The 21,371-nt window shown below is 41.7% G+C and overlaps 2 protein-coding genes across 7 annotated transcripts in view; both read left to right on the top strand.

The window, feature by feature from the left end:
- PAAF1 (proteasomal ATPase-associated factor 1) overlaps positions 1 to 15,380 on the top strand; it is a 31,437-nt gene extending 16,057 nt beyond the window's left edge. For 5 of the 6 annotated variants that reach the window (XM_005867088.2, XM_005867087.2, XM_014540434.1 and 2 more), the window contains 6 exons: positions 1,022 to 1,216; positions 2,728 to 2,819; positions 4,458 to 4,573; positions 6,217 to 6,299; positions 11,693 to 11,775; positions 13,791 to 15,380. In XM_005867088.2, the coding sequence (XP_005867150.1) occupies positions 1,022 to 1,216; positions 2,728 to 2,819; positions 4,458 to 4,573; positions 6,217 to 6,299; positions 11,693 to 11,775; positions 13,791 to 13,868 (647 nt within the window). In that variant the 3' untranslated portion in view covers positions 13,869 to 15,380. Of the gene's footprint in view, positions 1 to 1,021; positions 1,217 to 2,727; positions 2,820 to 4,457; positions 4,574 to 6,216; positions 6,300 to 11,692; positions 11,776 to 13,790 lie in introns of those variants that run through there. The other variant, XM_014540433.1, reaches the window with a different exon arrangement.
- Positions 15,381 to 17,819: 2,439 nt separating this feature from the next.
- The window catches only part of DNAJB13 (DnaJ (Hsp40) homolog, subfamily B, member 13), a 10,576-nt gene continuing 7,024 nt past the window's right edge, over positions 17,820 to 21,371 (top strand). Inside the window, exons 1-2 of the mRNA XM_005867086.2 lie at positions 17,820 to 18,021; positions 20,642 to 20,745. Of these exons, the coding sequence (XP_005867148.1) occupies positions 17,954 to 18,021; positions 20,642 to 20,745 (172 nt within the window). The 5' untranslated portion in view covers positions 17,820 to 17,953. The remainder of the gene's footprint in view (positions 18,022 to 20,641; positions 20,746 to 21,371) is intronic.

Raw genomic sequence — 21,371 nt, 5'->3', positions numbered from 1 at the left:
TTCTCATTGAATTTTCCTAACTTCAGGTTTCTGGTTCCTCTTGGCCATTATATCAGCAGAAATGCACCAGTGATGGCCCTCTGGACTTTGACTGCACGGCGGGTTCTTTTCTTTTGAATTTCTTCCGCCTGTGCCTTTTTGTGCTTTCTTTAGTAGAGGACAGTCCAGTTTATCTGTCAAGGATTCCTCTTGGAAAGCAATGCCAACTCCCATTTTGCATTAAGAAACTGGAAACCCTTCCCGTCGGTCCTGGCATAGCACCTCCCATGTCCAGGGTAGATATTGTACCCACTAAAACTGCACAGCTCAACCTTCATGGCTGCAGCTGCCGGAGGGAAGGAAAGATGGTCCTGTGTCTGGTTTTTTAACCAGTTGCATGTTGCAGACTTCTGCAGAGTCCTGTCCAGCGTAGGTGGGAAGCAATAAGGAAGTCCAGGGAACTCATTGCTCAAGTCCTGAGGTCCCTAGATGGTCTGCCTTCTTTCCATCCTTCAGTCTTCCTAGGCTTATGTGTTGTTATGTCCAGGTTCTTGTAGTTGTGAGAGGAAGAACCTGGGAGGAATGGGGTTACTCCATCTTGGCTGGACCAGAAGTCACATCCTTCCTTTTAAGATGGGGAGACTAACCCTTTCAATGAGTTCTCAATGGAACCACCAGGATCTTTTTAAAAAACTGATTTTTCAAATGGAATTCTATAAGATTTGTACTTAATTTTTGTTTAAAAAACAGATTTTAAAGCCAAAATAAAACCTTGAAAACCACTGCTCTAGGACACCTCACTAAAAATTAAATCCAAAGCTTTTTCCATGTCTGTCTCTCACAGCCAGTCTTTGAACCGTTGGGAAGCAGGGACTCTGTTCTATTTATTTGTTTTTTTCTAGCACTTGACCGTGCCCAGCATGTAGTATCTATCCAGTATGTTTGTGAAGGAGTGGAGTCATTTATGCAGATCTGTCTTCTCTGCCCTTGAAGTTCCTTTACTACTTACTCTATCTCAGGATCTTTTTTTTCCTCTTGCCAGGTATCCTAGATACAGCCATTGTTGATCGGGGGAGGAATGTGGTATCTGGTTCTCGAGATGGAACAGCACGACTTTGGGATTGTGGGCGCTCAGCCTGCCTGGGAGTCATTGCAGACTGTGGTTCTTCCATCAATGGAGTGGCTGTGGGTGCTGCTGACAACTCCATCAACCTCGGCTGCCCTGAGCAGATGCCCAGTAAGTTGATAAGGACCTATGAGCTATTTTGTTTCCTTAGGCCCGTCCTTTTCTGCTCTGTAGCTGGTATTTCTGTTTCACCATAAGATTAATATTATTGCAAACCTACTCTGTTTCTGTTGCCTTAAAATCTAAAAAAGAACTATGTGTCATAGTTATTGCATTTGAGTAATTACAATTTAATATCAGATTAGATGAATGCCTATAAAACAGAGAACAATAAATTTTTGGCTGAAATAACTTAGTGATTCTTAGAAGAAGACACTGTATTGGGTTAGTGTTGATGTGAAAGGTGTCACAAAAGGAGTTGACTTGAATCTTGAAGGATGGATTCCAGGTGGACAGACAAGAATAGGAAGGATGGGAGGATGGGAGCTAGGGCAGGGTTACCAGGGACTCCACGTTGCCTAATCCAGTGTTACTTTTCTGTGCTTTTCTTTCTGAATTTTCTACAGAGTTCAATGTCGGCCCCTCTTCTCAGGAAACTTTTCTGTCTTGGCTTCTGTGATATCACATTATACTGCTTTTCTTCCTATCTCACTGGCTGCTAATTCTTAGTCTACTTTTATAAATCTCCTTTATTCTACCTTTAAGTATTGGAGGACCCTCAGCTCTAACTACAGTTTCTCCCTGGGTGATCAAGGGCTTTAAGTATTGTATTTAAGCTGGTGATTTCCAAAAGTATATCTAAAGTATAGGCCTCTCACCTGTGATTTAGACTCTATTTAGATGTCTAATAGCTCAAACTTACCTTGTCTGACACAGAGTGTTTTATTCCTACCGCCATCCCCCAATCTGTTTTTCTCCATCTTACCATTGCTCAGGCCCAAAGCCTGGGATTCATTCATAGTTCACCCCTGCCTTTCCTCATGTCCTACATCAGCAAAGTCTTCTCTACCTTCAAAGTGTTTCTAATTTTTCCACCTTGCTCTCTCCCTCCCGTTCTCCCTCCTACCAGTATCCTGGTGCAATCTATCATCATCTATTGCTTGTACTATTCTCCTAGAATCCATTCTCCTCAGAGCAACCATTGTGGTCATTGAAAAAACATAAATCAAGTCATGCCACTGTTCTTTGTCCCTGCTCTTCTCCAGTGGCCTCCTTTTACACATACATTAAAATCTTAACCCTTTACCATGGTTTATCACAAACCCTTACACTGTCTGACCCCAGTGTGGCTCAGTTGGTTGGGCGTCGTCCAGTGCACCAAAAGGTTGCCAGTTTGAGTCCCGATCAGGGTACATGCCTGGGTTGTGGGCTGGATCTCCGATAGGGGGCACACAGGCAGCAACCAATCAATGTTTCTCTCTCTCTATCTCTATCTCTATCTCTCCCTCCTTTTCTCCCTCTCTCCCTCCCCTTTCTTACTTTAAAATTTAATAAAAATATATTTTTAAAAATTAATGAGTGAATCACTAACAGAGTAATTCAGTAAACAGCCATCAGTGTCTTGCTTTCTGGGTACTGCCAGCTGATCAACCAGTTATTGACATAGCTCATCTGTCATACAGGTGAACGGGAGGTTGGAACAGAATCGAAAATGCTGCTGTTGGCCCGGGAAGATAAGAAGCTTCAGTGCTTGGGACTACAGAGCAGGCAGCCGGCAAGTGGTTCCTCTAAGTTCTTTGAACTCTGGGGCAAGCTGGGTCACTCTGATTCTTGGAAGGGTGTTTTAGAAACATTTCTAAAATCACACTGTGCTCACCTTTTGAGGAAGCTGCATGAGTGAGAGGCAGTCCATTGTAGTGATTAATAGCATGGGATTTAGAATAGAGCAACATTTAAATTCCAGCTCTTCCACTTATGGCTATGACATCGCACAGGTTACTTAACCTGTCTGACCCTCAGTCTCCTCATCATTAAACTGGGCCTGGTAGGACTTATCTCATAGAGTTATGTGATGAGGATTAAATGCTCTACCGCAAGTCACTTTCCCTCTGGGCCTTCATGTGCTGTACATAAAATGATTGTATAGATTCCTTTCCACCTCTAAGGTAACATGAAGAAATTCTGAGTAAAGAACTCACACACTCAGGGCTCTAGATCAGATAATGATCGGAATATCTTTTATAGAAGAATTAGTTGAATTTAACTCTGAAGTTTTGCTGAGCATACTGTGTTCTTAATAAACTCTGAGTTCCCTGGGATTGGGTTTTTCAGATTTTAACTCCATCACCAGATAATTTTAATGATTTGGTTTGGCCATAAGCTGTGTATTTTCATTTTATCTCCTTAGTTCATTTTATTGGTGATGTTTCCATTTTCAAAGTTGTTCCAGGAACATCATTATTTGTCATCATACTGCCTTTGCACTCTGAATTTCCATGCTGGCTTTTACTTCCAAAGGGAAATCAAGGATTTTTGTTTTGTTTTGCTTTGTATCTTTCCTTTTTAGAACATTCAAGGGAGAAATTATCAATATCAGCTAACAGTAAGGAATAATAAAAATCTGATAATTTCTTTTCTCAAGTACATAGGGAGAATTGTGATTCTTTAAGTTGCCACTTTATTTAAGGTTGGTTTTTCCTACAAATTATCTCCCTTCAAAAGGTGGTTATAAGTGACATGAAGCAAATCTTAAATGTGTGCATTGCAAGTGTTTCTCAAATGGAAGGTTGTAATGAAAAGAGGGAAAAGAAGGATTTTGGTGTTGAGGATTCTATGAGTCAATGTGTTGAGAGGTAGTAGTTTGAAAATTGCTGCCTCAGACTGTGGTATTATATAAACTGCTGAAGTCCTCAGCCAACCTCAGGTTCCTGAAATCCTGGAAGTGCTTCTTTCTCAGTTGTTGGTGAGGGCATGGTTTAGACCAAGAATGCTTAAAGGGCCCTGGCCGGTTTGGCTCAGTGGATAGAGCGTCAACCTGTGAACCGAAGGGTCCCGGGTTCGATTCCAGTCAAAGGCATGTACATCGGTTGCAGACTCTTCCCTGACCTGGGCCCAAGCCCATGCAGAAGGCAACCAATCGATGTGCTTCTCTCACATCCATAGTTCTCTCTGTCTTTCCCTCTCTCTTCCACTCTCTCTAAAAATTAATGGAAAAATATCCTTGAGTGAGGATTAAAAAATAAAAATAAATGAATAAAGGGGAAAATTTGATTCTTAAAAAAAAAAAAGAATGCTTAAAGGGGGAAGAAAGAAAATATCTCTAAAAATAGTAAAATTTTTATTTTTTTGGTGCCTGTTTATTCCTGGAAACAAATTAAGCTTTAACAGCATTTTTGTCTCCTACTTTTCCCAGGTATTCCTCTTTATTGGCTCAGATGCCTTCAACTGCTGTACTTTTCTCTCTGGCTTCTTGCTGTTGGCTGGGACACAGGATGGAAACATTTATCAGCTGGATGTGAGGAGTCCAAGGTGAGTCACCATTCCTTTGCATGATGTAGACCTTCTACAGAGTGGAAATTTTTTTGGCTTTAACATTGGTTTAGCATAGCATATAGGCTATTATTGAATCAAGGATATATTTTTCCATTTATAAAGGTTTTCTGCTGTGAATTGTCTGATTGTTCTTATTACTAGAGTCCTTATCATTCTTGGAATCATTAAAAGGTGGTTTGATTCATACTGTCATGAATGTCCTATTGTGGTGATTGCTTTGGAAATTAAGGTTAAATAATGAACTAATATTTCACTTTAAAATTATTGTGTAAAACTTAATTTTAAGGAGCTCAGTAATTTTCTTTATGTATTAGATCTGGGTTAGCCTAAAATTGGTCATTTTTCAGTTTGAAATAAGCCAACTCTGGTTCTTTATTTAGCTTTTATCATAACCTATTTCAAACAGGCCTTATTCTGATCCTAAAGCTATCCAAAGAAAACCTCTCTGTCCCAGGATTTAACATGTCTACAACTTCTTCCTCTCTCTATTTCCTTCCTTTGTTCAACTGATATTTATTGAATAGCTTCTGTGGGCACCAGGCCTTGTGCAGGGCACTGAAAACCAGACAAGATATAGATTCTGACTTTTAGGCATTTGGAGTCTAGTAGTAACACCCAACAAGTAAAAGACTGTCGTGATGCAGTGTGGTCAGCGGTCTGACAGGGATATGAGGAAGCACCAGGGAGAGGGAAGAAGGTGAGATTACTTCCCAAGGAGATGAGGCTTTAATTGCATCTTGTCCAGTAGGGAGTTACCAAGTAAAGAAGAAAGGGCAGAATAGCATATAGAGAAGCATGAAGGCATGTGAAAGTATGGCACTTTCAGGGATCTCTGAATAGTTTGATATGACAGATATGTACCCTGCAAACAGGGCAACAGACAGGAAAGTGTGAGTTTGCCTAGAAAAGACTTGCATACCAGCCTAAGGAGTTTGAACTTTATTCCAAGAGCAGTGAAGAAATTCCAGCTAAAGAGTGACCAGCTTATACCTTTTCTTCCATAAGTTAAGTTACTTTATTTTTGTACTTGTTTTTGCCTCCCTGGAGATAGGGACTCTGTGATCACTATTATAAAATTACTCTTGCCCAGCTGTATGGCTCAGTGGTTGAGTGTCAACCTATGAACCAAGAGGTCATGGTTCGATTCCCGATCAGGGCACATGCCCAGGTTGCAGGCTTGATCCCCAGTAGGGGGCATGCAGGAGGCAGCCTATTAATGATTCTCATCATTGATGTTATGTATATATATAGTCACTCACCTTTCTGTTTTGTTTTATATAGAATCCTGAAAATTTTAATATTTCATAACTGTCTTAATTATCTAGAAGCAAAAAGATTTACATATTGTTAACATTGTAAGGCTTCCCCGAAAACTGGAGATAGTGGTGGTGACCAGGCTTATTCAGTTCAATGACATGTTTAGAGACAGATTTAAATTCACTCCACAGTATTTTAGAATGGGTTGTCTTGATCTACCATTTAATTATCTTGCAGGGAAGAAGCCATATGAATATTTAATCTCTGTTTATGTCCTTTTTGCTATTATGTGGTTAGTACTATATAATCAGGCATTGCTTTTGAAGAAAAAAACTAATTGCCCCTTTTACTGTGAATCCTAGGGCTCCAGTACAAGTCATCCACAGATCAGGAGCACCAGTTCTATCCCTGCTGAGATTCAGAGACGGATTCATTGCTAGCCAAGGTGGGTCCAAGGGCCAATGAGAAGAGATGGTTCCATGCAATTCAGTTTCACAGAGGTTTAAGGGTCTGGTCTGTGGCTGTGCTAGGGGCATGGTCCTCCACAATTGTTTGGCATATTGTGCTTATCACATAGTGTTTCTCACCCTACATTATAATTGTCTATGTCCCCCTCCAGTCCAAGCTCCTTGACAATAGTGACTATGCTATTCATTGTTTTTATCTCCAGCATTTAACTTAGTGCCCACTATGTAGTTGGTGCTCAGTAAACATTGGTAGAGTAAATGTATTGTCCTTTATTGTAAAACATTGAGGATTCAATAATGAATCAGTGACAGTCTGCCCTAAAGGAGCTCACAGTTAGTAAGGCATTTAAAAAAAAAAATTTATCAGGAACAGCCCAGCAGGTAAACCTTATTGTCCAGATTATAATACATGCCCATGCCAAACGCAGTCACCAGCAAGGAGAGTACAGTTACCATAATTCGCTTGGGCTAATCAGGCTCCTCTCCACGTCCCTGTTACTGGAAGGAATCTGGGCTTTTCTGCCAATCAGGAGAAGAGCAGGAAATAGGTGAGTAGGTAGCCAACAGTCCTGGGTATTCGTGGCCATCTCTCAAATCCTTCCTGTCACAATGTGCCTCGTTTCCTTAGCCCTTCTCCTTCAGGATTTCCACACCATAGCAGAGTAGTCAGGAATCTGCAGACCCAATTTTATAGCTCTCTGCACTTGCTCTCTCTCAGTCTCTCTTTCTTCCTCCCTGTCTTGGCATCAGTTTAGTGACGCAGCAGTACTCTTTATGGAGCCTTAATAAGAGAGCCGCTGGCATAGCTTGTGACAGCTTCTCTGATGCTGCTGCTACCACTCTTGTGATCCTTTTTCTTTCATTCCGCTGCTGCCATGCCACACTCTTCCCTTGAGATCTCTATTCTGGCCTCATCTTTCTGCTCAAATTCCCCTCTTGTAGCCCCCAATGATTAGCTTCTTGCTAGATCCAGTGGCCTTTAAAGGTATAGACTGTCTTGTCCCAAAGTTTCCGTGAGGACAAGTACTATATCTCTTCATTTCTGTAACCCCAGCTCTTGCACTGAAGAATTATAGCAAATATTTGTTGAATGAGTGAGTACATATTTTCATGACTCTTGAGTAGTAAGAAATTTTATTACTGTTAGTCCCTCCTTAAAACTTAGCTCCTTTGGGTGTGTATCGGGGGAGGGTGGTGAGGGCATGTGCTGGGGGTTGGGGCAGCGGGGAGAGGTCAATGGGGGAAAAAGGAGACTTATGTAATACTTTAAACAATAAAGAATTAAATACAAAAAAAATACTTAGCTCCTTTGACTTCGGTGATACTAATTAATCTCCTGATTATTCTCTTTCTTCAGTTACTGATCCTTTCTCCGGTTTCATTAGCTTATATGCCTAGCATGATTCATGGCACACTGTATGTTTTCAAGTTGTTTGTTGAAATTGAATCCTTTTGTTATTCCTACTATTGTTGCCATCCCTAAACCAGCGATATTTCCTGAGTTTAGTCTTTGTCCTTTTCCCCTTTCTCCTCTGTGCTTCCTCAAGGACTGACAAGTCTCATGGTTTCAGCTGTTAATTATTGGAATCCATAGCTTCTAAACCTGACCTCCTACTTGGTCCATATTTTATTGGGCAACATGATATAGTAAAATCATAGATTTTGGACCCAAACTGACAATCTAATCAATGAGTTTAAATCATCACTCCATCACTTACTATGAGATTCAGCCATATATGACTTTCCTAATATATAATAATTTTTTACTTATAAAAATGGCAATAATATATGACTTAATCTAATAGTTCGGTGACCTTTGGTAAATCATTTCACTTTTCTGTCTCACTCTCCTCAGAGATAAAGTATGTAAAGTGCTCAGCATTAAGCAAACGGTCTATGAATGATAGTTGCTTCTTACTCCTGTTACTGCCCCTTGCCCTGTAAGCCCTCCTAAAAAGTGTTCCTTGTCATCGTGATCCAGTGACAGGGCACACACCCACAAAAAGCAGAATTATGCTATCGGGCAAGATATGTTAAAGTTACAGGAATTAGTAAGTGTTACAAGAGATTGACGGGTTGGTTAGAAGCTTCCTAGAGGAAATGGGACTCGAGCTGGGGCTTATCAGGAGGTAAGATTTGCACATAGAAACTTAAGTGCAAAAGAAGACCTATTGTAAACATACATTTTTTTGAGAGGAGAGAAAAGAAACTCAGTAGTAGATATCACCTTTCCTTGCTGAAGTAATAACAGTGAGAAATTCACAAAAATTATGGATGGTTTCCCACTCTGGCTTAAAATGAGACTTTTAAGACAGAAGGATTGTGAACAAACCTAGAGTCACATTGCAGCACATGAGAAGTTGATGTCGTCTCTGGCAGTTCTGACGAAACAGAGCTTAGTATCCCCGAGAACCAGCATGTAGGCTACCCCGGTCCTCTGCATTTCTTCCCTCCCCCGCCCTATCTTCAGGCCACTTAAAAAACATACCAATAACTCTGTGCCAAGGGGTGTGTGGGTGAAGTGAAGAGTAACATGTGGAAAAGAGCTAACTCATGCCCCTTCTACTTTTGTAACTCTTTTCTACTGGAAAGAAAGAAAGGTATAACTTCTGTCATTGATCTAAAAGTAAAGGGAATAAACAAATTTATAACTCTATGTTCAGAGGACAAAATTAAGACAAATAAAAAAAAGTTATCAGGCCCTGGCTGGTATGACTTAGCTGGTTGAGCATCGTGCCATGCACTGAAAGGTCACCGGTTCGATTCCCAGTCAGGGCACATACCCAGGTTGTGGGTTTGATCCCTGGTGGGGGTGTGTGCAGGAGGCCACCATCAGTGTATCTCTCTCACATTGATGTTTCTCTCTCTCCCCCTTTCTCTCTCTCTAAAAAATCAATAAAAACTTTTATTTTTAAAGAAAGAAAGTTATCAGGAGCCACATTTCAGTTCAATATAAACAAAAGCATTCTATTTCATAAGAAAGAAGTGGGAATTGATGTCATGAGCACCACTAACCAGGAGATGGACAAGTATAGGCTGGTGGCTGCCCTGCAAGGTGCTGAGGAAGGAATTCTGTACTTGGTTTAGAAGTCAGAAATAGATGATCTCTGAGCTACTTTGGAACTCTGATTCACTAGAGAGGAGATTGAAATTGCCAGATTAAATAACTTTTAAAACTTTTTATTATGGAAATTGCCATATATGTACGGAGGTAGAGAGAAGAATAGCATAATGAACCGTTGTCCAGCTTCAACTATTAACAATTTATGACCGTTCTCTCTCTGCTTCCTGCTGCTGGGGCGGCGGGGTGGGGGAGCCGAGCTAGCTCGAATACAGACTCTTATATTAAGACAAATAAAAAAAAGTTATCAGGCCCTGGCTGGTATGACTTAGTTGGTTGAGCATCGTGCCATGCACTGAAAGGTCACCGGTTCGATTCCCAGTCAGGGCACATACCCAGGTTGTGGGTTTGATCCCTGGTGGGGGTGTGTGCAGGAGGCCACCATCAATGTATCTCTCTCACATTGATGTTTCTCTCTCTCCCCCTTTCTCTCTCTCTAAAAAATCAATAAAAACTTTTATTTTTAAAGAAAGAAAGTTATCAGGAGCCACATTTCAGTTCAATATAAACAAAAGCATTCTATTTCATAAGAAAGAAGTGGGAATTGATGTCATGAGCACCACTAACCAGGAGATGGACAAGTATAGGCTGGTGGCTGCCCTGCAAGGTGCTGAGGAAGGAATTCTGTACTTGGTTTAGAAGTCAGAAATAGATGATCTCTGAGCTACTTTGGAACTCTGATTCACTAGAGAGGAGATTGAAATTGCCAGATTAAATAACTTTTAAAACTTTTTATTATGGAAATTGCCAGATATGTACGGAGGTAGAGAGAAGAATAGCATAATGAACCGTTGTCCAGCTTCAACTATTAACAATTTATGACCAATCTTGTGTCATGTTTTGAAATATATCACAGACATATTATTTCATGTCAGTATTTCTATGAGTATCTCTAAAAGATAAGGATTTGGTGGGGAGGATTATTTTTAATACCCAAGGATATGTTGATTTATTTATTTGTTTGTTTGTTTTTAGGGAGAGCATGAGTGAGAGATCGTTTTAGAAACATTGATGAGAGAAACATCAATTGGTTGCCTCCGTTACTTACCCCAACTGGGTACTGAACCAGCAATCTTTTGGTGGGTGAGACAATACTCCCAACCAGCTGAACCACCTGGCTGTGTAGTGGGGGGAGATTGAAGGAAGGATAAAGTCCTCCTGTATGTTGCTGGTTGGAGTATATAGATTGATGAACAGAATAATTAAACTAAAATTTATTAACATAATTTTGGAAAGCAGTTTTTCAGATTTCTGAAAATTTTAAATATTATCTTTTGATTATTTTCAAGTGTTCTATACAAAGTCATAGTCTTAATACAGAAAAAACTTTATGTAAAAGATATTCTTTTATGCCCTAGCTGGTTTGGCTCAGTGGATAGAGCCTCGGCCTGAGGACTGAAGGGTCCCAGGTTCGATTCCAGCCAAGGACACATGCAGGGTTGAAGGCTCTATCCCCAGTGTGGGGCATGCAGGAGGCAGCCAATCAATGATTCCCTCTCATCACTGATGTTTCTATCTCTCTCTTCCTCTCCCTCTCTGAAATCAATAAAAATATATTTTTAAAAAAGATATTCTTTTATGCAAAAAAGTTAACAGTAATTATCTTTGATAGATTATAGGTGACTTTTTTACTTCTCTGTTTCTTTATTTTAAAAGTTTTCTTTAATGAGCATGTATTACTACTTTTATATCAAGTAAGACCAATAAATCACCTTAATTATCAGTTTAAAACCCCAAGTTTCATTTATCTATGCTCTTCTGAGGAAAAGCTTAAAAATTAGATATACATTTATTTTCTTGGTATAACTTTTTTCCTTTGCCTAATATATATGGTCAAGATTATAGATTGAAGAATAATTTGTGGGGCATAGATTTTTTTTTTTTTTTAGAAAAACATTTGTGTAGATAACTTTCCTGTTAAAAGTTATTGCTTAGGATAAGTTTTCATACAGATACCTAAATCTGTAGTTGCTTGCTCTGTGCCCTTGGCAGGTATTGCTCATCAAAGACAAACCTTCTTTCCACAGAAGGCACTTGACCTTCAAATCCTCTGTAGCCTCGCATTCTAGGCAGCCACTGTAGGTCCTCACAGTTGGTCTACATAATGAGACCTGTTTGCCTTTCTAGGTCTTAGGACAATGTTCCTTAGGTTACTGACGTACAGAAATAAATTAAAATATTGAGGTTTTTAAAAACTTCTTTGTATGCAGATTTCTCTTCAGTTTTCTAAATTTTCTTTCTGTCTTTTAGGTGATGGAAGCTGTTTCATTGTCCAGCAAGACTTAGACTATGTCATTGAGCTCACTGGGGCTGACTGTGACCCTGTGTACAAGGTACAGGCCTGACTGGAGACCAAGACTTGATGGTTCTCACCTGGGATCTAGAGCTTTGGAGGGGACTGAATCCAGTTACTTTGTGACTTTTTACGGGTGATGAAATACTTAGGGATGGGATAGAAAGAAATCAGAATTTTGAGTCAGAAATTACTTCATCACTTACTAGATCTAGAAACTTGAAAAATCACTTCACCTCCCCAGTCTATCAGTTCATCTGTAAAATGAGGATAATACTGGAATAATGCATATGAAGGCTTCTTATAAATTTAAAATACTATATAGCCCAGTGTCTCAGTGGTTGAGCATCGACCTATGAACCAAGAGGTAACAGTTCAATTCCCAGTCAGGGCACATGCCTGGGTTGCAGGATTGATCCCAGTAGGGGGTGTGCAGCAGTCAGCCAATCAATGATTCTTTCTCATCACTGATGTTTCTATCTCTCGCTCCCTCTCCCTTCCTCTCAGAAATCAATAAAAATAATATATATTTTAAAATACTCTATAAATATTAGATATTAGTATTTAAAGTTCAAGACTGATTGATTGATTTGATTAGAATGGAAAAGAGAAAAATAAAAGGGGAAATAATATTGATTGACCAGTCATTGTGCAGGATGTTTTACATGTATTATCTCATTGATTAAGTGTTTTCATTCCTTGAAGTATAGGTATTATTACTCCTACTTTTTCATATAATTTTTTAAAAATTATGTAATTAATACATGGCTAGAAAAAAGTCTCCTCTAAGACTTTTTTAGTTTAGTTCTTGTTTTTTAAAAAATATGTTTTTATTGATTTCAGAGAGAGGAGGGGAGAGAAAGAGAGAGAGAAACATCAATGATAAGAGAGAATCATTGATCAGCTGCCTACTGCATGCCCCAAACTGGGGATCCAGCTGGCAACCTGGGCATGTGCCCTGACTGGGAATCAAACCCTGACGATCTGGTTCATAGATTGACACTCAACCACTGAGCCACACTGGTTGAGCTAGTTCAGCTCTTCTTTCCAGAAGTTACTGGCATTGACAGTTTGACACATATCTTTCAAGACTGTTTTTTGTGTTTATGTATTTATATAAATAATACAGGTTTATCTTAGTTTGTACATAACTGGAATCATCTTATATGTATTGCCTTATGACTTTTTGTTTATTTGTTTTTATTTTATTTTTAAAATATATTTTTATTGACTTCAGAGAGGAAGGGAGAGGGAGAGAGAGAGAGAAACATAATGATCATAGAGAATCATTGATTGGCTGCCTCCTGCACATCCCACACTGGGCATGTGCCCTTGACCATAATTGAACCAGGACCCTTCAGTCCGCAGGCCAACACTCTATCCACTGAGCCAAACCGGCCAGGACACTTGTTTTGTTTTGTTTTTTTACTTATCATCTTGGAGCTCTTTCCAGACAAATGCACATAGATCCACTTTAATTCTAAAAGTTTCTGCATTGTGTTCTATGTTGTGAATTAATATATCATTTTCAGTTTACAAATAAGGAAATTGGGGCCCAGAGGAGTTGAGAAAGTTGCCCATGGTCGTGCAGCTATGCATAAGCAAACCTGAGACTCAGCTAACTTCTGAATTAATGCTATTTTCACTGATTTAGTGGCTCTTAACCTTCTTTGAGTCTCAGACTTTTTTGAGAAGTCTATGAAATTCTCCTCAGAAAAAGAGACACATATTGAGAACTTCTTTGTGTATAATTCTGTGAGGCTCAGGGGTACCCAGGGCCATTATGGACCATCTGTCTCCTCCCAGGTATAGACTCTCTAAACAGGCACAACACTATTGGGTTTGCTCTCCAGTTGGGTAATTACTGTCTCTAGTCATAGTGCTCTTGACTATGGCTAGCCACTTTAAAAATACATATAGATGTAATTATTTTCTTGTCTTTGGAGTAAATAAAGCTTCTCAGACTCCCTTGTACTAGTGGGGGTGAATGACAAGGCTCTATCTGTTTGAAATGGAATCCAGGCTTACTGTGAACTGTGAACTCTTGTATTCCAGGTAGCCACATGGGAGAAGCAGATCTACACATGCTGTCGAGATGGTCTCGTGCGGCGCTATCAGCTCTCTGACCTGTGATTCCTGTGAAGGAGGAGTCCCAGTTAATGAAAACGATTGACCATGACCAACAATGAGCAGAAACATCATCAGTCCTTCCCGAGGACCGTGCTCTTTGTTGTCGCGGGCACCCTTCGGAAGTCACAGAGAGTCAGCTACATTGGCCACGTGGAACTACTGTTCCACACAAGACTAATGTGAACTGAGTAAGAAGCTCACATGTGCTCACTGCATTTGCCCGACTTCTTCTATAAACTCACCGCAGCAACACGGGGAAGGTGATGGGTTGCTTACAGTTTGATCACACATCTGTTGTGTTAAATGTTTACAGGACCAGGGGACCAAAGCCTGTTCTCTGAAGGGAATAAAGAGAGTATGTTTGGAGGAGTCAGAATTTGAAAACTTTGTTAAATGCTCTTATTCCAGCAGAAAGTCAGTCAGGCTGATGGAACTCCTTTCTCAGGCACTTCCTGTTGGCCTGGTCTTAGAGGAGGACTGTTGACATGAGCAGTAAAGATCCCATAGGCAGCATGCTGGGAAAGACTTTTGTACAGGTAGGATGACTACCATCCCAGTTTTCCTTGTACTGAGGGGTTTTCGGCTACCTGTGGCTTTCAGTCCCAGCAAACCGACATGGTCTGTCAGCCTATATACTGTTGATGAAGTTGAATCAAAACATTGTAAAGGCAATGGCTGTGAAAGTGGTCCCTAGAACAGCTTCTTAGTATCACCAGGGAATTAGAAATAGAAATTCTTGAGCCCACCTCAGACCTAAATCAGAAATTCTATGGGTAGGGCCTACAATCTATTTTAACAAGCTTTCCATGATTCTGAAGCATGCTGAAGTTTGAGATCTAGAGAAAGAGATGGTATAGGGCACTTTAGTCAGAGATGGAACCCAGGGCTCATAGGATGGCCAGGCTGGCCTGTAGGAGATGAGGTTGGAGAGGCTGGCAGGGCCCGAATAGTGAAGGAGCTTGAATGCCAGATGGGGAGCTTGAACTTCACTTGGCTGGCAGTGGGGAGTCATGAAGGGGTTTTTAAGCAAAAGTGTGACGTGGTTACTTCTTTTTTTCTCTAAACATAAAAATGGAATCATTATGTGTTCTGTGGCTTATTTTCACTTAGTATCTTAGTTCTTTTACATTTAGACCTTCATTCTTTTTAACAATTTCCAGAACATGAAAGCCATATCCTTTACATTTTAGAGATTATTAAAGAAAAAGTTTGGAGCTTGCAACGCTTGAGCTGAGCCATGTGGCTGAGCTCTGGAATTTATTTAAGGGAAGGAAGGTAATTCCTGGCTCAGGTAACAGTCTGGTTTACAGAGTTCTTAAAGGCATGTTCTCATGTAGTCTTTTGCTACCTTGTGACATACCAGTAGTGAGACTCAGAGAGATGAAGTGATTTGCCAGGGGTCATAGAGAGCAGGAACTTGAACAGTTTATCTTAACTTTAAATGCCATTTTTTTTCTACCTGTTGCTAATGCCTAAACAAAATTGTGAAAATAAAATATTGTCATTCATTGAGTATCTACTAGTAATCTACTCTGTTCTGGGTTCTATCTGTGTATATTTAATCCTTACAACACGGTTAAAAAGGAAGATATTCCTGTTTTACAGATAAGGAAATTGAGGCTCAACATTAAGTACCAGAGCCTTGATTGGACCTTGCTCAGTCTGTCTCCAAGGCCTGTGCTCCTTCCACCTAAGCATGTGGCCACGAGACCTGGGACTAGAGCTATTTCACTGAAGAAGTGATTTGTGATAGGCTCAGGTGACCGAAGAGACATATTCCAGAGCTGAGAAACATCGATTCCTAGGAAGTCCAAGGGGACCTCTCAGAAGTCAGATTAAGAAGCCAGGATGAACCCTGGCTGGTCTGGCTCAGTTGGTTAGAGCATTGTCCTGATACACCAGGTTCAATCCCTGGTCAGGGTACACACTAGAATCAACAAATGAATACTCAAATAAGTGGAACAACAAATTGATATTCCCTTCCTCCCACACCCCCACTCTCTCGCTCTCTCAAAAAAGAAAGAAAACAAAACAGGATTATGGCTTGAGTTCATCACATGGCCAGTGTGTCTGAGTTCCCATTCTTGGACTCTTCTCCATTGCTGTCACATTCATAACCCCCTTTCCATAGGTCTCCAAAGTGGATATCCTGGTTGTGATGGATGCAGTGACCTTGAGAGCTGCTGTGAAATCCACACCCAAGCCTTGTCCACTGTGAATGGACTGATCCCCACTTTGTAACAGACAAAGCTTACTTTTTCTTTTGGATTAAGTAGTGCATTCTGGGTAAGGAAGGGTGCACAACCCCCATCCGCAGCACTGCAGGCCCAGTGAAGCTCTGCTAGACCTTGTTTCTTGGTTTTCAGATGCCCCCTTGTGACTTATTGTGAGAAGTGCCTCTGTTTCTTAAGCTGACAATGGCATCAGCTATGGAGCAAGGACTCCGTACCAAGCACAGGCCTTACAATAGCCTTGTAAAGTAAGGTTTATTTTAAACAATGTGGATATATTTTATATTTTTTTCTAATTTAATTTATATTTTGAAATAATTTCAAACTTACAAATAAGTTGCAAGAATAGTACAAAGGATTCTAATCACCCAGATCTCCCAGTATTTAACTTTTTGTTTACTTTATCACTCTCCCCTCCCCCCTTCTTTCTCTTTCTGGCTTGTGAGTGCACTGCTGCCCTCAAGGAGATGAAGCAGAACGTCCCCCTCTTTTTTTTTTTTTTTAATATATTCTATTTATCTTTTACAGAGAGGAAGGGAGAGGGACAGAGAGTTAGAAACATCGATGAGAGAGAAACATCGATCAGCTGCCTCCTGCACACTCCCTACTGGGGATGTGCCCGCAACCAAGGCACATGCCCTTGACCAGAATCGAACCCAGGACCCTTGAGTCCGCAGGCTGACGCTCTATCCACTGAGCCAGACCGGTTAGGGCAGAATGTCCCACTCTTTAGGGGTGGGCCTCAAAATGACTTCCCACCAAAACGTACAACCCAGAAAGGGGGAAACAAAGTGACTTTACAGTGGAAAAACCTGGCAAACACTGTCTCAGCAGGTGATCAAGATCAGCATCACCAGCCCTGACCGGTTTGGCTCAGTGGATAGAGCCTCGGCCTGAGGATTGAAGGGTCCCAGGTTCGATTCCGGTCAAGGGCATGTACCTTGGTTGCGGGCACATCCCTAGTAGGGGGTGTGCAGGAGGCAGCTGATCGATGTTTCTCTCTCATCGATGTTTCTAACTCTCTATCGCTCTCCCTTCCTCTCTGTAAAAAATCAATAAAATATATTTTAAAAAAAAAGATCAGCACCACCAGTGATAGGTCATACCTTTGATCTGATGTGATGAGAATGGCACTCTGGTCTTCCTTCCAAAACCCACAACCCCCAGTCTAATCATAAAAAACAAACAAAACATCAAATCCTAATTGAGAGACATTCCAAAATTACCAGTACTCCTTAAATTGTCAAAGTCATTAAAAACAAAGTTTGAGAAACAGTTGTGGTCAAGAGGAGCCTAAGGAGACGTGACAACTAAATGTAATGCGGGATCCTAGATGGGATCTTGGAACAGCAAGAAGACATTAAGTTAAAAACTAGGAAATCTGAATAAAGAATGAACTTCTGATATAAATGACATGTCAAAATTGGCTATTATTTGTGACAAATGTACAAAGAACTTGTAAGATGTAATAATGGGGGAACTGAGTGTGGGGTATTTGAGAACTCTACTATCTTCACAGCTTGTCTGAAAATCTAAAACTTCTAAAATAAAAATTTATTTTAAAAAACAGCAAAATGCATTTGTTATGAAAAATTTTAAATTAAAACTAATTGCTACTCTCTTAACCCCCTCGGGTTTCTGAGTTGAGTGATCTTTATCAGGGTCACAGAATCAGCCCCAGTTCTCTCAGTTCTTGCATTCACTCTTCCATAAGACAGAGCTGGGAAGGTGGTTTGCTTAGGCAGGAAGGACTATAACTCCCAGAGTGCACCTGTGCGGTTGCCAGGAGCAACCAAGGAATGCAGACTAACAGCCCGGCTAGCGTCAGGGCTATTGAGGACTGCGGGCCAGCCAGCCATGGGCCAGGATTATTACGCTATACTCCATGTCACTCGCAATGCAGAGGATGCCCAGATCAAGAAGGCGTAAGTTGGGACAGGAGCTGGGTTATGTGCTGGGGCAGGCCCCATCTTCTCTTTCAAATTGATCTTTCCTGCACAGCTTTGGGCAAGCGAAGTAAACCTTGTTTCTTCTCGTGCTCCTTGCACACTTATAGCCTGGCTTTGGGCTGCGTCAGGGTTCCCAGTCCATCATCCTTTACCCTCCATGCCCTGTCTTCCCCTCTTAGGTGCCCTGGTTTTCCTAACTATGAAATGGGGACAAAGGAGACATTTGAATTTTATTCTGAATATTATGGAGAACTAAAGGATTGAGAACAGAAGAGTGATCTGGCCAGAAGGATGTGTTACAAGTTTTACTTTGGCTGTCACATGGGTTTTACTGTTGAATAAACTGCATCAAGTTTGGGGGCGTTATGGTCTATTTCTAAGAAAGTCTAGGACAGGAGTTAGCACATTTTTCTGAAAAAAAAAACAAAAACTTGTACACATAATTATTGAGCAACTACTTAATGGGTTAGGAGATATAAGCATGACTCAGAGATGCAGCTTAATTTTGTGGGTGAATACAGATGTTGAATAAGTCACAAGTGTGATGAGTGTTACAAAAGGGGAAGTGCAGGGTGCTGTGGAAGCTTATACTGGAAGGAGAGAGACCCCTTCAGAGGATGTAATGATAAGGCAAAAGCTGAAGCGTGAAGTAGGGCAGGGGGCTGTCCAGAAGGGAGAGAATGGACTTGACAATTACTTGGATAATTAGAGGGTAGAAAAAGGAAGGAATCTAGGATAATTCGATCAATTAAGGTTGGGTAGTGATACTACTACATTTATGGAATTGTACAGGTGTTGTTCTGAGAACCTTCCATCATTATTTCACTTAATCATCCTACAACCCTGGGAGGCAGGTGCCATTATTATCCCAAGGTCACATGCCTAGGAAACAGCAGAGCCCGCACTCAGACACCAGGCCTGCTATAGTTGCCTACCGTGGGCCAGGTCCATTAGGCATCTAAGTGACGTAAGTGGAGAGAGGCTACAGTATGGCTGGAGAAACAAGACACAAACTCGTGAAACAAAGAACAATTCAGGACAGTGTGTCATGTCACCCACTGTTCGGAGCAGCTCACTGGCCTTTGGGGCCCATCGAAGGAAGTATCATGCGGAGGGAGGGCAGTTGGAATCCAGAACGATGAGCCCAACTTAAGCATTGGAAAGATTTAGGTCTGAGTCCAGGTTCTCCTACCTGCTAGCTGTGTGACATGGGCAAATTACTTAACCTCTCTGAGCCTCAGTTCTCCCATCTCTCCCTAAGAAGGGGAGGAGGGTTGTCATGGTATTAAATGGGATTATATGAGATAATGAACATGAATATGCCAGCAATCATTTGCATCTGAAACCAAATATTTAGTGATTAAAAGAACTGCATATGTTTCAAACAACGGCGCTTAAACCTTCTCCCCTGCAACAGCTCTTAAGGGATGAGTCACATGTATAACACACTCTCCCATAGGAGTACCTAGATTTTGCCACCACCCCCCAATTTAAACTTATATAACAATGATTCATAATCAATCACCAATGAACCTTTTCAGTGTCACTCATTCACTGTAGGTTGCCACAAAGGCACTGTGACTCCACCCGGTCTCCCACTCAGGAAAGCAGGTGAATGAGAGTAGGTGATAGTACTGCGGAGATCATCTTAAAGCCACTCACGTTTACATGAAAAACTGAACTCTTCTCAAATCTCTTTACTCTTCCTCACTGATAGAATTTACTTGCAAATCTCCTCAGAACTGACTGCAACCTCTGTCATGGAGAAGGGCTGCTTTAGAAGTCTCAGAAGGGTCCTGACAATTATCTTTAAGTCTCTTAAGGTAGACAGAGCAGATTCTCTGCACGGCCTCCAAGGGCTGAGCCAGGACCCTCATGGGAAGAGGTAGGGTCCCAGGACAGCAAACCCAGCTCAGTAAGAGTTACTGTTGCCTATAATTCGGAGCCGTCTCAGATTATAGGCAACAGCAACTGGAGACGGTGAAAGCACCTGACCTGCGCGGAGTGCCGCTCTGTACCAGGCCCTTTGACACCTTATTTTATCTACTCTTCCCAAGAGGCCTGTGTGTCCGTTCAGACACCAAGACAGGATTAGAGGTGTAAAAAATGTATTGGGGAAACACTTGGGGTGAAGGGGGAGCAGGACTGTGTAGGTTTGACACCTGTGGAAGGAGAGAGGGCAGGAAGGTTTGGGGAAGGAAGGCTGTAGCCTCGTCTGCAGAAAACCTCAGCCAGGCTGATGAGGAGGCCTCAAGCAGCAGAGGTTGTGTGATGAGGAGCCCTGTGTCCTTCAGAGTTGGGCCATCACTAATATCCCCAGCATCTTTATTCATTGGCTGGGAGCAGCTGGGGTTGGGGTGGCGGGTATAGGATCAGCACAAAGACCTTGGGTAGGGGCAGCCGCTGGGCTGTCAGTCAGCTGTGCTCCCTACACTGGGTTCTCTTCAAGGGGGTCTGAACAGTGTGCTTCCCTGGCCACCGCAGCCCTGATTTACAGCTGGGCACACCAAAGCTCTAAGAGGCCCCCAGGCAATAGAAAGCTGAGCCAGCTCTGAACCAGGTCTACTAGGACTTGTTCTAACCCTCCTTCCTCTAGGTACCGGAAACTTGCCCTGAAGAACCACCCACTGAAGTCCACGGAGCCAGCCTCAGTGGAGATATTCAAGCAAATAGCGGAGGCCTACGACGTGCTGAGCGACCGTGAGTGACTGGGGCTGAGCCTGGAGGAGTGACTCCAGGACATCTCCTCTGCCCCACCTCGCCATTAAGATCATTCCTTAAGTTTCTGAATGTTGGGCTTTCTGAGGAGCCTCAGCATACAGTAAGCAGGATCTAAATAAACTAAGAAAGAAAAGAATGAAGAATTGCCTTTCTCAGGAGACACAAGCTAAGGTGGAGGATGTGGCATGGAGAACCCCCAGATCAAGCTGATGAGCTCACCCGGTCTCATCAGAGCAAGAGGTGGGGCAGGACTCCCCACATCCCCCACACCCCACTGTCTCTTACAGGGATGGAGAGAGCTCGATGCTTGCTGCCAAGGGAAGGAGGCCAAGGCTGAGGCCCAGGTTATCCTTCCCAGATTTACTAAGTAGCTACGTCTCCATTTCCCTGAGTACAGCATAAAAGGGCAGAGAGCGCCCAGCTGGCATGGCTCAGTGGTTGAGCATCAGCCTATGAACTAGGAGGTCATGGTTCAATTCCCAGTCAGGACATACGTCTAGGTTGCAGGCTCAATCCCCAGTAGGTTTCTCTCTCATCATTGATGCTTCTATCTCTCTCTCTCCCTCTCCCTTCCTCTCTGAAATCAGCAAAAATAAAAATTATAT

This window comes from Myotis brandtii, unplaced genomic scaffold, assembly GCF_000412655.1.
Source record: "Myotis brandtii unplaced genomic scaffold, ASM41265v1 scaffold244, whole genome shotgun sequence".
Lineage (NCBI taxonomy): Eukaryota > Metazoa > Chordata > Mammalia > Chiroptera > Vespertilionidae > Myotis > Myotis brandtii.
Note: the sequence above shows the minus strand (reverse complement) of the source record. Positions and strands in the feature narration are given on the sequence as shown.